The following is a 14207-nucleotide window of genomic DNA, read 5'->3' as shown; positions in this document are numbered from 1 at the left end:
GAAATCCAGTTAACAACTCTCTGTAACAATAACTGGAAATCACAAGGCTACTTACTCATTGCAAAAACAGAAAACTGCAGAAAAGGAAGCAGCGATAATCTGGCCACCACACTAAATTCCCTAAGATCACACCTTCAATATTTTCTATCCATGACTAGTCTACAGAAGGTCAGAATTTGCAATATTATTTTAGGTCATCTCCATAGGGGATTAAAATTTATGGGGGGGTGGGAGGGGCAGGCAATTGGAAAAGGATACTAAAAAGAGCAACTTTTTTTTTCCTTTGGAAAAAAAAAATTGTCTTAACCTAAGATTGAGCAATCTTAATAAAAAAAATATAATCTTGCCTGCTTGTAGGGCTGTCATGAGTTAAAAATCCAGCTAGCCTTAAAACTACCATAGCTATTTCTGGCAGAAAAACAAAATATCTTCACAGAAGTGAAGAAACAAGCTTTCTTTACATTCACAATGAGAGTATGTATAGACAGATACCTGTGTACGCATGTATGCATATAGACTCACACATACATGCATGCATATGCAAACACACTACAGATGCTTTCTTACCCATTACCCGTGATTTCACAGGGGTTTTTTTCAAAATTTAGTATAATCCACAGAAACAAACAAGTTTCTCTGAGAATTTTAGTTCTGTAAGCCATGAAAAATTTAAGACAGGTTGCTAAAGCTGTATGGGGTTTAGGTAAATTCTCTCAGGTGTATATTCATCAGTACAGCAATCCATGTCTTTCTTATTTGGCTATTTCAATGCAGGGGAGCATAACTCATGAACATGATTTTTGCTAGTCCTTCAAATTAATGTATTTTGGACAAATGTATTTTTATTGTGGCTGGTCCATTTCCCTATTTTTTTCTCCACTAGGTGGCACAATTTATATTATTTTCTTAAACAACGTCTTTTACTGACCAAAATAAGGTCTATAATGAAATAAAACTTTCGTAATAAAAAGAGTAAATAGCACATTGGTTGAAATCCAGAAGACTCTCACTACGCTCACAAATGAAATATAGAACACATATATTTAAATAAACTCACACACCTTGTGCATATATTTGAATTCCCCCTTTAAATATTGTCCCATTTCAATTACTTCATTCATTGACTCTTAATGAGAACCTGCTATTTGTTAAACCAGGAATTCCATTGCCTTGCTATAATATTTCTTTAAAATAAGTGAATCAGTCTAGGCTACCATTTGCTCTACAGCTCCTGGAAAAAGAAGCCAACACAACAGATAACCCAAAATGGAAAATGAAACTGCAAAACAGCAAAACTTTATAGGAAAAGTTTGAGTGCTTGAGATGGCTGGCACACTAAGTAACTCAGGCTACTTGTATTGCATCAGGCAATCTTAAAAGAGAAACAGGCTAAGAACTATCTTGAGATAGTCAGACTCAGGAGATTTGAAAGGGAATCTGATGATATGATGTTGCTGATGCAGAAAGCAGATAGCCTTACCAGAGACAATACAAATGTTCAGAAGAATAGGAAGGCAACCAGGCAGTTCAGTTTCTCAAAGCCTCAGCCAGTCAAAGGAAAACTCCAGACATGTGAGAAACTGTGTGGTAATCCCATGTTTCTGTTGTTATTAGGTTTGCATCATAACCTGTAGCTGAAGTCATGGGAAAGCCCATAAATGCTGTATCAAGAACTCTCTTTCCTTTAGTGCCAGCTTTTCCAAATAAGCTCATTCTTGGGAGCTCTGTATGAGCATTATTAAGTTTTCTTACATTATAAAAGTTTTGCAGAAAATATATGTATTGGCTCACAAAAAGAGGTTGTTAGAGGACTTGCTGCCATTTCAAACACTGAAACTGAAAAGCATCTTATAATTCATCTATTCATTCATGTTTAATTCATATTCAGAAGATTTCTGTCATTATGCAGCCTTAACCAAACCCATAGACCTCAATGTGATCATAGACTTACTCTTGTCAGTAGTTCATCCATTTCTGTCACCAGAGTATCCAGATTTTCTTGTGCTAGCTGAAGAAGTCTCTCTGGTGCTCGCTGAGGTGAAAGCAAATGCTGTTGGTGAAGAGAGGAGGGAGAGTGAAAATCTGTACTTAATGGATCTCAGTGCTTCCAAATATTGTAAAGAACAAGCATCAAAAATTTCCTTTTCATTACAGTATGCAACTCCCTTTTGTCATTGACTCTTGTGTCACATGCATCCAACATACTTTTCTCAGGAATATTGACAACTTTACATAGATTAGTGGAGAACCTGTAAGTATGGTAGGTAATACATAAAATATGTAACTATTTTATGGACCACCATCAAGAACACTATTTTCTTTGGTATTTGACATCACTTTTTCCATGCTTGCAGTATAATTCCTTGCATATATGTACACAAATTACTGCTTAAAGATTTATTTATTAAAATCAGTCAAAATAATTAATAGTAATAAACATTTACCAACCAAAGCAAATTTGAAGTAATTAAATCTTGAATTTTTCTTCTTCCCTGAACCTACTCATGGCTGTATGTTTGAACAGATTCAAGTACAGTTGTACTGAAGCCCTGTTATTTATGTATGTGAGTACTGTGAACATACCTTTAATTCCTGTGTCATGTTCTCAAAACCATGCAACATTTTATATGGAGCAGGCAGTGGACCACTAAGGTTAACACTCAGGATCATCTGGTTTAGCCGATCCAGGTCACTGAGAAGGAGTCCTGTGCATTCATCATCGCAAGCTGGGGGAAAGAATAGCAAAGCTTATTTATTCCTGCTGCATGTTTAATACACATGCTTGAGTTAGAAATTTTATGGCACACATACAATTTCGTGAGAAGTAACACTAATTTCAGATAATTTACCCCAAAAGCATAGTGTGAGAAAAAATGGAAACAACAGCCAGGGAACAGGAAAGACCTTATTGCTTAGGCCTTGGTAATGGGACAGTCATATGAAACATGAAGAGGAAAATTGGTAGGCTCACATAACAAAAAGATGAGATAATTAACATTGTCCATTATGGACTAGCCAATATAAAATCCTAAATTAGGCAAGCAATTTGGATGAAGTTTGAGAAAAATGGACAGGTAATTTGGAATATCCAAGGAGTACTTGAAGAATTATAGTATGGTTGTGGATTTGAATGTAAGAAAAAAATAAAAAAATCTTAGAATGTACATACTATATAGTCATATAACAGCATGGCCAAGCATGCTAAACTTGTAATGCAGACAGTAGAAAGAGTCCAGGTAAAAATACTCATAGTTTTCTTTTAAGAAATGCTATTCTCTACCTGCTTTCACCAAACCATGTAAGTTTTTCATGTATGCTTCCTTTCTTGCAAGTACTCTTTAGCATGACAAATACTGGCTTGTACTACATAATACCGAAAGCAGGTTGCATTTCCCCCTCCTTGCTTTCTATTAATGATCACAAGAAATTTTCATAACCTTAAAGTCTTGTATAATTTATGCTGCAGACAGGAAAATTCTCCATCCTGCAAAATAGAGTTGTGGGAATGCCTTTCTGTTTCCCTGTGTAAAGATGCTACACAGGACCGGCAAACCTAAACAGCTTCTCAGGAAGTGGAGCAAACTGTGAAACAATGAATTCACTAGTGATGTTAAGAGACATGAAGGGTTGTACCTAAAGTTTTAGAAGTAGGTAATTATTTATTTCAGCAACACTCTTAGGCAGCTCAATGGCTAAAAAACCCCTAAACAACATGAATGTTTCTGTAGAAAGAGAGAAGTAATTTTCAACAACAAATTAATTTTTTTTCCTGAAATCTATTCTTCATGTAGACTAAATTTTGTCTGTTCTTTAAAGTTTTCACAGTTATCTAAATGTTGTTCTATTCTGTAGGCTGGCTGTTCAATATAGCAAGAGGTGAGTCAAATACAGAGAAAAGAATAATGAATCCTAGTTTAATACACCATGAAACTCATGTGATGATTGAAAAGGAGACAAGATAGATTCTGGATTAGTGCAGTAAGAAGTGGGTGCAGAAAGCCAGATACTGTTATTTTAAGACTTCCTTTTGCATTTTCATTGCTTCCGTTTGCAGACTTCTTCCTCCTATTTCACAGTATTTTGTTACATAAGCTGAACTGCACTGGAACTTCTCTGCGGTTGTTAACTGTGGGCATGATACATTCTGATTTATGTTTCTACATGAAATTAAAAAAAAGTGCTTATTACCATCCCAGCTCTTGTCATCCATATGCTTGCATTTAGAAGTATGAGAGAATTAAAGGAAAAACAAGTTTTACAGCCAACTAAATGCTTTATGTAACAAACAACTGATCTGTAGCTGGTCAAGAAGTTAAGTAGACCTGATAATCATTTTGCAGGATGAAAATAAGTGATCTTGGACCTGAAAAGAGTTGCTTGTTGTTGTTTGGTTTTGTTTTTTGTTCTGATGCATTATTTCACTTACAAAACAAGCTAAATGTATTCACCCTCAAAATTGTCAGTGGTTGGTAATAAAACGCTAAAAAATTGCTGTGTGTTAAAGAGAAAATCAATTCACAGCAGTAAGTAAAAAATGAACAGCTTATGAAGTGATGAAGTATTCTCAATGAGTAAACAATTGATAAGTGAGCATTCAGTATAAATTAACACCTCTTGCATGATAATCAGATTGAAAAGAAAAACTACATCAAGTGAGGACCACAGCTGAGTAGATGAGACAGCACTAAGCTACTCCAATACACAGTCTGAAATGTACTGTAGCTACGGGAAATATTTCAAGAGCATGATTATATTTTGCAAGACTAGATACTTCTGTGTCTACCTATAAAACTGTCAGGATAAATTTGTGTCTAGTATTAACAAATGCAGCACTAAATTCAGATCATTACAGCAGTGCAAGCATGTAAGAGGCAAATCATGCAGTCAATATTACAATAGTCTAGCAAGCAGTTAATGCAAATTACTGTATTTTTCATTTTCACACTTTCCCATGCACAGTAAGTCCTGTAAGGATTTTGACTTACCTCGTGAGAAGCATCTCCAAAACATGCATGTCAGGGAAATTAAAAAAATAAATAAAATTGCTGAAGTAATAAAAGACACTATAAGTTTATCTAACCACTTGCTTCATCTTACAAAGAGAAGATAATGTACAATAAAGGAGTGACATGTCTGAGCCACAATGTGTTCCTCCAATTCAGTGATTATCTAGCACAATTTTGCTTTAATACATTCACTGCTGTTAAGATTCAGAAGACTCTGTTATGACTAGGTAATTTTTGGTCTAAGGGCAACCATGCAATCTTTGATATGATGTGGTATCCTATGATAGTCAGTGACTCTTCAGTATTAGTTTCCTGTTGCTTCACGACAGTGTTGAACTTTTGTTAGGCCCATTAATCTGTTGGCTGTTACCCCATTGTTCCCATTTTGGCACTGGTCTCACACCAAATAATAAAGACGACCTCCTCTGCCCCCCAAACCAGAACCCTTGTAGAGAGCTGAAAGCTTTCGCTTCCTTGCCATTGCTGCTGGTTTCAGGGAGTTTGCACAATCTGGGAAAAATCAGATCCAGATCAGGGCCTGAAATACTGACTCAGATTTATTCCTGATTTTCATTATTTAGAAAGCCTCATTTGCTGGTTCTGATACGTACCAGTACTAGCTAGGCTTATACAGTGCTTGAATTGGTGAAAGACATTGAAGTGTGGGTCTAAACTCAACAGGAGCTCATGCCTCAAAAAAAGGGAGAACAACTGATAGCTTATCCGCTCCTAGGCCAAGCAGGGGCTCTCATCCCTTATTGAGCTCATGCAGACAGAGAAGCAGTTGTCCAGCACAGAGGTAAGTTTAATTCTTACAGCTGTGCCATAAGGTTGTGCTCACAACTTCTCTTAAACTCACAGCATAGCAGAAGTTAGTCCAAGGCTTCATAGGTTTGGTGTTACACACAGTATCTTTCTTTTCAGCTCACTCTGTGAAAGCTTGTGATAAGAAGCTCCCAGCTCCTGCTGCATTAAGGACTGTGTAGGAGCTAGGAGATGCTTCATTTCACAAATTCTTCAAGATCGTCCTCTGACAGAGAGAGCATCTCTGCTTAGTTCTAAATTTGGAAGGGCTGAGATCATGGAGCTAATCCCTATTTTAGAGGGAAAACCTTGATTCTACCAGGACCAGTGGCAAGGAGCTCCCTTCTCCTGGGTGCAGAACTGAGTGGCAGCTGGGAAAAACTCTGTCTCATTGCAAGCACCAGTCTACTTAGAGTGAAATATTTAAGTGTCCAAGACCTGGTATTAAAGGAATCTGATTATGTAATTTTCTCCTTCTACCAATATTTAAATTTGTAAAAATGTAAGTTTGTTGACTGCAGCACAGCTGAAGGACCATTTTTTTTCATGAGATCGAGTTAAAGAAAAATTCCTAACAATGAAATACCTGTTTGATCTCTCTATATCATGACTGCTTCCTGTTCCCTGCCAATCTCGTACAGCAGAACCACATCGACTGCTTTACGTTTAGCTTTTTGCTTGACCCCAAGGAACATTTGTGACAGGAGCATACATCTGAGGAAAGGTTTTGCAGTCTGTGTTGCAACAGAGCTCAAAATATTGAAGCCAATTTTTTTTGAGGTCATAACTAATACTCCAATTTGTAGTTACGACTGGTGTGCTGAAAGCATTCAGGTGAGTTCTGCCTTGCCAGATGTTTAACAATAAAGCCTTGAAGTTCTCAGTAGGATTGTTTTTTTCCCTAAACACTGCACAGCAGCAAGCACAGTCACTGTTCCAAACACATTGCTGTTCTGAAAGTAACCTAAGGTTCTTCATTTTACATACTACAAACTCTACAACTGAAGTGGAATGTCGCAAGGTGTAACAAAAAATACACCCAAGAAAATGCACGATTGCTACAGGCTTGATCGAAAACCCCTTGCAGCTCCTTCTTTCCACTTCAGCTTGCTAAGGACAAAGCTCTTTGGGAAGAATGAGGAGGGAGCAACACAGGCTTTGGCTTGTTTACATATTTCTGGTATGTGTATGTAAAATATGAATCAAGCAAATACTGATGTTCTCAGTCTGCCTGAGCATGCTGGGTACAGATGAACTGAGGAAAGACTGCTCCTGTTCATCACACAGCTCAGTTGTGTTCTGGATGGGAACGGTGGGATTCAACTATAAAAACAGAAAATACACATTTTCAATACTGTAGTGATTATAGGCCAGCCAGCAATTGCCAGTTGACAACTTTCAGCAGAATAAACACTGAGATATATTTGTTACAGTAAAAAGGAGTGATGCATAAGGGGGCATCAATCATTTAGAGGACAATTCATTTGTAGTTACAAATAAAAATAAAAATCTGTAGGTATTAGAGAAGATCTGGGAGAACTTTTGTCATATTTGACAGTATACAAGGATGTTTGCTGCATTATTAAAATTAGTTTGCAATCATCGCTAATTTTCTTATTGGCTACCAACTGTTTCAAAAGAGAAGGGAAAGTGAGCCTAAGTGGATTACTTGAGACCAAAAATTACAAGCAAGTCTTCATCAGCAGAATATTATGAGTATCTGTACCTGAAAATCTAGACGGTCACTTTAGCTGAGGAAATAATCCTGTTATTAACAGTACTAATGCAAAACATTTAGAATTTTTATGATGTATAGTAGACCATTCAGACTCTTGTATTACTTACAAAAAAAATCTACTTTTTAGATATAATTTTTCATTCCCTAATGGTATCCTAAAGAAAACAATATTGTTGTATTCAAAGAATATAATGGGAAGTGAATTCTGTCTGTGCCATTCACCTGTAATTATCTTTCCATTGTTATTTAGCAGCAAACAAATTCTTCCCCTTTGTACAGTGGCTTTAAAAAAATATATTCTCTTTCCATTCTACCTGTAGCCTTCTAAAATATAACTGTTATAACACAGCACTGAAAAGTGGCACGCACTAAGCAACTGAAAAATGACACGTTATGAAAAAGACAGTAAGAACTTGGTAAAACGGATTTTCAGCTATATCAGAAATAGATCACTTTAATGAACATGCACACTCCTCCATTTTTTTTTCCTGCCTTTTCACTGCAAATTTTCACTCTAAAAATCTTTAGAATACTTAAGATAAGGGATATGTTAAAATAGAAATGTTATATTTAAACAATAATACATTACAATATTGTGGCTAAAACACCTCTCTAATTGGATTTAAATATGCATTATTTAGCTTTCATGCCATACTGTGTGGTGACCTTTTATAGAATTTGCCAAAAATTAATTATTCAGATGGTTATCTTTTGATAAATATTCAAAATAAATTTTCACTTTCCTAAATATTAACTATAACACACTGACATTGGACAGCTTAATCACACTATGTTTTACATCACTTACAACTACCTTTTTCCAAACATGGGTGATTGTATTTGTGTGTATTTTCTTTAAGCTAGACCATTTTACCACTTAAGTAGGCGTTCTTCACACATCTGACAGGTGCAATGCAACTGCAGTATTTGAAATAGAACTCTGCAAATAAGCAAAAGTAGATACATGCATACAGCTCATTTGAAATACTGAATGCAAACAGGATTCTGCATATGGCATTAATTTTCTGTACATTAAGAGTACTTAATCACTATTATTGTTTCATTATAACTGAAGCTAGTCAGAAGGGGATTTATGGAGTATTTTGGAAGTGGCTGATACACAAAAGTAAAAATATATTGTATACAGGACCAAAGTCTCAGCTGCATTAAACTCAGATCAGAATAGATAAATGTTCTGGGGTTAAGAAATGAAAGCTTCTAGGTTTCCCAAAAAGGTGTTTCTAACAGTTCTTTGACAGCACAATGACTATCAGAACGGATTAGAGGCTGCAGCAATGAATCCTTATCAGAAGAAAACAGCTGTACTCTGAAGCCTGTGACATACTAGGCAGTGTTAACCACGGGCAAATTTGCACCAAGTCCATGCTTGCCACGCTCCCTTTGTCTGCCACAGCCCCTGCGTCCACCACAGGCTAGAAAGGTAAATGGTTTATTGATCAGGCTGGTTTTCTACTATGTCAGGGGTATCTCCCTGCATTAGCAAAGGTGGGTTTGGAGTAACATGGGGGTTGAAGAACCTTTAAACAAAGGGAAAACTATATAGTGAAAGCAAATAAGCATAAAGTGTCTACTGAATTATTTAATTGCAGTTTTTGCAATTTATGACATGGATGTTATTAATGTAGTGCAAATAGTTGCAGACTAGTTCCTGTGATAGGGGAGATTTCTTTGCCTTAGTGTCAACTTCTTTGCCTCTGTCTTCACTGACAATCTCTCTTCCCACACTTCTTGAGTGAATGGACTGCAAGACAGGGACATTCAAGAGCAAAGTCCCACCCACTGTAAGAGAAGATCAGGTTCGTGACCACCTGACAAACCTGAACATGCGTAAGTCTATGGGACCTGACAAAATGAATCCCAGAGTCCTGAGGGAACTGGCTGATGTAGTTGCCAAGCCCTTCCCCATGACCTTTCAAAAGTCCTGGTGGTCAGGTGAAGTGCCTGGAGACTGGAAAAAGGGAAACATTGCACCCATTTTTAAAAAGAGTAGCAAGGAGGAACCTGGGAACTACTGACTCGTCAGCCTCACGTGTGTGCCTGGGAAGATCATGGAACAGATCCTGCTAGAAGCTATGCTAAGGCACATGGAGGACAGGGAGATGAGTCAAGACTGCCACCATGGCTTCACCAAGGGCAAGTCCCGCCTGACCAACCTACTGGCCTTCTATGACAGAGTGACCACATCAATGGACAAGGGAAGAGATACCAATGCCATCTGTCTGGACTTCTGGAAGGCCTTTGACACAACATCCTTCTCTGTCAATTGCAGAGAGATGGATTTGTTGGGTGGATGAGGAATTGGTTAGATGGTTGCAAGCTGAGGGTAGTGGTCAACGGCTCCATGTCCACATGGCGATCAGTGATGAGTGGTGTCCCTCAGGGGTCCGTATTGGGACCAGTACTATTTAATATCTTCATCAATGACATGGACAGTGGGATCGACTGCACCCTCAGCAAGTTTGCAGATGACACCAAGCTGAGTGGTGCGGTTGACATGCCTGAGGGATGGGAGGCCATCCAGAGGGACCTGGACAAGCCGGAAAAGTGGGCCTGTGTGAACCTCATGAAGGTCAACAAGGCCAAGTGCAGGGTCCTGCAGCTGGGTTGGGGCAACCCCCCATATCAGTAGAAGCTGGGGGATGAAGGGGTTGAGAGCAGCCCTGCCGAGAAGGACTTGGGGGTACAGGTGGATGAAAAGCTGGACATGAGCCAGCAATGTGCACTCACAGCCTAGAAGGCCATCTGGATCCTGGACTGCATCAAAAGAAACGTGGGCAGCAGGCCAAGAGAAGTGATTCTGTCCCTCAGCTCTGCTCTGCTGAGACCCCACCTGGAGTACTGTTTCCAGCTCTGCAGCCCTCAGCAGAGGAAAGACATGGACCTGTTGGAGTGGGTCCAGAGGAGGGCCACAAAAATGATGAGAGGGATGGAACACCTCTGCTATGAGGACAGGCTGAGAGAGTTGGGGTTGTTCAGCTTGGAGAAGTTAAGGCTCTGGGAGACCTTCTTGCAGCCTTCCAGTACTTAAAGGGGGCTTAAAAGAAAGATAGGGACAGATTTTTTAGCAGGGCCTGTAGCAATAGGACAAGTTTTAAACCAAAACATGTTTTAAACTAAAAGAGAGCAGAATTACACTAGATATAAAGAATAAACTTTTCAGAGTGAGTGTGGTGAAACACCGGCACAGATTGCCCACAGAGGTGGTAGATGCCCCATCCCTGGAAACATTCAAGGCCAGGTTGGCCTGGGCTCTGAGCAACTTGATCTAGTTGCTCATTACAGTGGGGGTTGGACTAGATGACCATTAAAGGTCCCTTACAACCCAAACTATCCTATGATTCTATGTTTTAAAGTACCTCCTATCTGTTCTTATGGGTGGTTCCTATTTTTATGACTAAAAGAAAGAAAATCTTTCTTTTGATTCCTCTCTTCTAGCAATGACATGAAATGTCCACATGCACATGCAAAGGACTGTTCATATGGTGAAAACTGATTATCTAGTTAAAGTGAAAATGCTGCTACAGATAGTGTAGATACATTTCAACACTGGCACATGAGTATGTTGCAGTTAAATCAGAGATCATAGTGAACCACATCTTTCAAAGCAAAAAGGTGGAAAATTTGATTTGCCTGCACACAGCTTTTCCCATTCATAGTGAGAATTTTTAACCTTAGACACAGTGAAATAGTCTGATTAACAAATTGGAAAACCATTACAAATGGAAACTTTCATTTAAGCTGTTTTTTGCAAAGAAACTCTGCCATCCTGGATATCCAAAGGACTTTTCAGAATACTGATAAGGTAAATGACCAGTAAAAAACATACTAAGTTTGTTGCCAGAGATTGACAACATTGGCTAGTACTGGAAATAATATTACAGGCTTTCAGGATGTTGAAAAATTTAAGTCATTTTCATTTAGATGCCACTCTGGAAAACACAGTCCTTATTTTAAAACTTTGTAGCTGTAACACTTACAGACTTAACTTGTGATTACAATTCTCCTTGGCATGTAGGCCACAAAATGGGAATCCAAAGTGTAGTTATTTCAGCAAAGTAGCTACTTACTCTATTTGCATTCATTTTGCTGTATTCTAAAATAGAGCTTAAGATACACGATAGTTCAGAATTAAGTCCTAAACTACACCACACTGCAGGACATTAGAACTTCATTTCCCTTAAGTACACTAAGCTTTTCATCAACAAACCAATGCCTTATTATTAATAATATAGAAACAGAAGCATTTATGTCTATATTCCCAGTAATCTTTCTATTAATTTTCAAAGAAGAGTTGTACCTCTTAATCAGGACTAATGCAGAAGCACTGAACTCAACAGTCACATGTAGAAGCCTAGTTCTGCTAAGTCTCAATCACTCTCTGAGAGTTGATCACAGCCACTAAGTTCAGCGAAACAATGCTCTGCACTACGTAGTCCCCAACCCAACGTGCCCAATATCTACCTCTTTAACCACTTATTTTAAATTATGTGTTTAAGCCACACATTTCATTATTGACTGATACGATACTGTCATGGTTTCAGCTGGAATAGAGTTAATTTTCTTCATAGAAGCTAGTGTGAAGCTATGTTTTGGATTTGGGATGCAAAAATGTCGATAAGGTGCTGATGTTTCCAGTTGTTGCTAAGCAGTCAAAGACTGTCTGGCTTTTCATGCTGGCCTGCCAGCGAGAAGAATGGAGCTGCACAGGAAGCTGGGAGGGAACACAGCCAGGACAGCTGGCCCAGGCTGGCCAAAGGGATATTCCATACCATATGACGTTGGGAGTTATGGCGTCTGTCTTCCCAAGAAACCATTACGCGTGATGCAGCCCTGCTTCCCTGGGGATGGCTGAGCACCTGCCTGCCCACGGGGAGTGGTGAATGAATCCCTTGTTTTGCTTTGCTTGCGTGCGCGGCTTTTGCTTTGGATGTTAAACTGTCTTTATTTCAAGCCATGAGTTTTCTCACTTTTGCTCTTCCAATTCTCTTCCCCGTTCCACCGTGGGGGAGTGAGCAAGCGGCTGTGTGGGGCTGAGTTGCTGGCTGGGGTTAAAGCATGACAGATACCGTCATTCATTTTTAGCACTTCTTTGGTTTCTTTATTTTTCCAATTTGCTTTTAAAATCTCTGCAATTTGTTTGAGCTGTACTAGCTGATTTTAATATTAGAGAGCTGTACACCTCTGGGTATTGAGGTAAAGACTGAATGCATTCTGTGAGCCTTTTTTTGGTATCTACTTGCCTTGATGTTACACATCCCTCACATAGACAAAAAAAAAAAAAAAAGAAAAAGCTCCAATTAAAATCCTCTAACAGATAAAAATCAGGTAAAACATTAAAACCAGTTCATTGTGCCTTGCCAATATATTCAAAGATGAATAGATTAAGAAATACTATATACTGTGGACTCACTGGTTCCCTATCTGTATTCTACTTCACAATGAACAATGATAGCCTTGGAGGGGGAAAGAGAGGTGAGAGAGGGAAGATCACAATAAAATGTGTTCCTACTCAGCTGGGCGAGTTGGAGGAGAGTAAAATGCCTTATTTCAGCCAGGATTTACTAAGTGTTCTAGAAAGGTTTTGCTACCTGATTTTTTTTTAATAAGACATAAGCATACAATATAATGGGAAATGAGATTGTGGGCTCAAAATAAACACTATTGAATTTCATGGAAAAAAATTCCAAACAATAATAAAAACCAGGACACTTGGTACATATCAAAACTGAAGGTAGGGAAAAGATAGTAGTACTGTAAAATGTATCTTGGTGTTTTAGGTTATTAGTTTTCTATTTTAAACAAAGGAAGTTCTTTGTTCCTGGATATATTGTACTGTCACTCCTTATGTCTTTTAAATACTAGTGGATGGCTGTTGAGCAAACATGATGAAGTAAACCTTGGTAAAAATTTTCTGTGTGTCCCATGGCATTGCGATTGCTGGTTAAACATTTAGGACATCACTAAAAAATACACTAAGAGCAAATATTGTCACAACAGCAGCGACAGCCTTTAGCAAAACTACAGACTTCAAAAACCCACAAAAAGAAATCTTTCAAAGCTTTGTTGTTAATTTTCAGTGGGCATATTAAAAAGTATTGAGAGTTTCCCTAACATCTCAAGGCTTGTGGGGAAAAAAAAAAAAGGACCAGAATGCCAAAGTAAGAAACCTAGCAATTATTTTCAAAGAATCCCACACAACTGACTGATGCACAAGCAGGGTTGAATTTCTGAAATATGACAAACACAATCAAAAATTCTCCAAAATGACATTAGTATACGTACAAATGCATTTCATGCCATCACGCGCATGCCGATGTTCACAGCCAACACACTTCCACCCTGTGAATCCAGGCTTGCAAGTGCACTGTCCAGTGACAGGGTCACAAGGGACAGGCAGGGAACCGTATCGATCACACTCACATTCCTGGCAGGAGCCTCCTGGAGTTTGTGGGTTTCCCATGTAGCCAGAAGAACATCTAGATGTTGCAAATACAAAACCAGGTTTGGCCAACTGAGATGCATAGTGTACTACAATGAATACTTGACAATATTGTAAACAAATTATATGAACAATTATTCATGAACCATGAAAAAAAATCTTTCGTGCTTTATGACTCAGGGTGCATTTGTAGAGGGAG

The 14207-nt window shown here is 38.3% G+C and overlaps 1 protein-coding gene across 1 annotated transcript in view; it reads right to left on the bottom strand.

Moving 5' to 3' along the window:
* Positions 1–14207, bottom strand: part of LAMA2 (laminin subunit alpha 2) — a 291049-nt gene that overhangs the window by 93687 nt on the left and 183155 nt on the right. The window contains exons 31-33 of the mRNA XM_081997942.1: positions 13852–14045; positions 2584–2726; positions 1952–2050 (exon numbers count right to left, since the gene is read on the bottom strand). Of these exons, the coding sequence (XP_081854068.1) occupies positions 1952–2050; positions 2584–2726; positions 13852–14045 (436 nt within the window). The remainder of the gene's footprint in view (positions 1–1951; positions 2051–2583; positions 2727–13851; positions 14046–14207) is intronic.

Source organism: Phaethon aethereus (assembly GCF_964289735.1).
Source record: "Phaethon aethereus genome assembly, chromosome: 3".
NCBI lineage: Eukaryota > Metazoa > Chordata > Aves > Phaethontiformes > Phaethontidae > Phaethon > Phaethon aethereus.
This window is presented reverse-complemented; position numbering and strand designations above follow the sequence as displayed.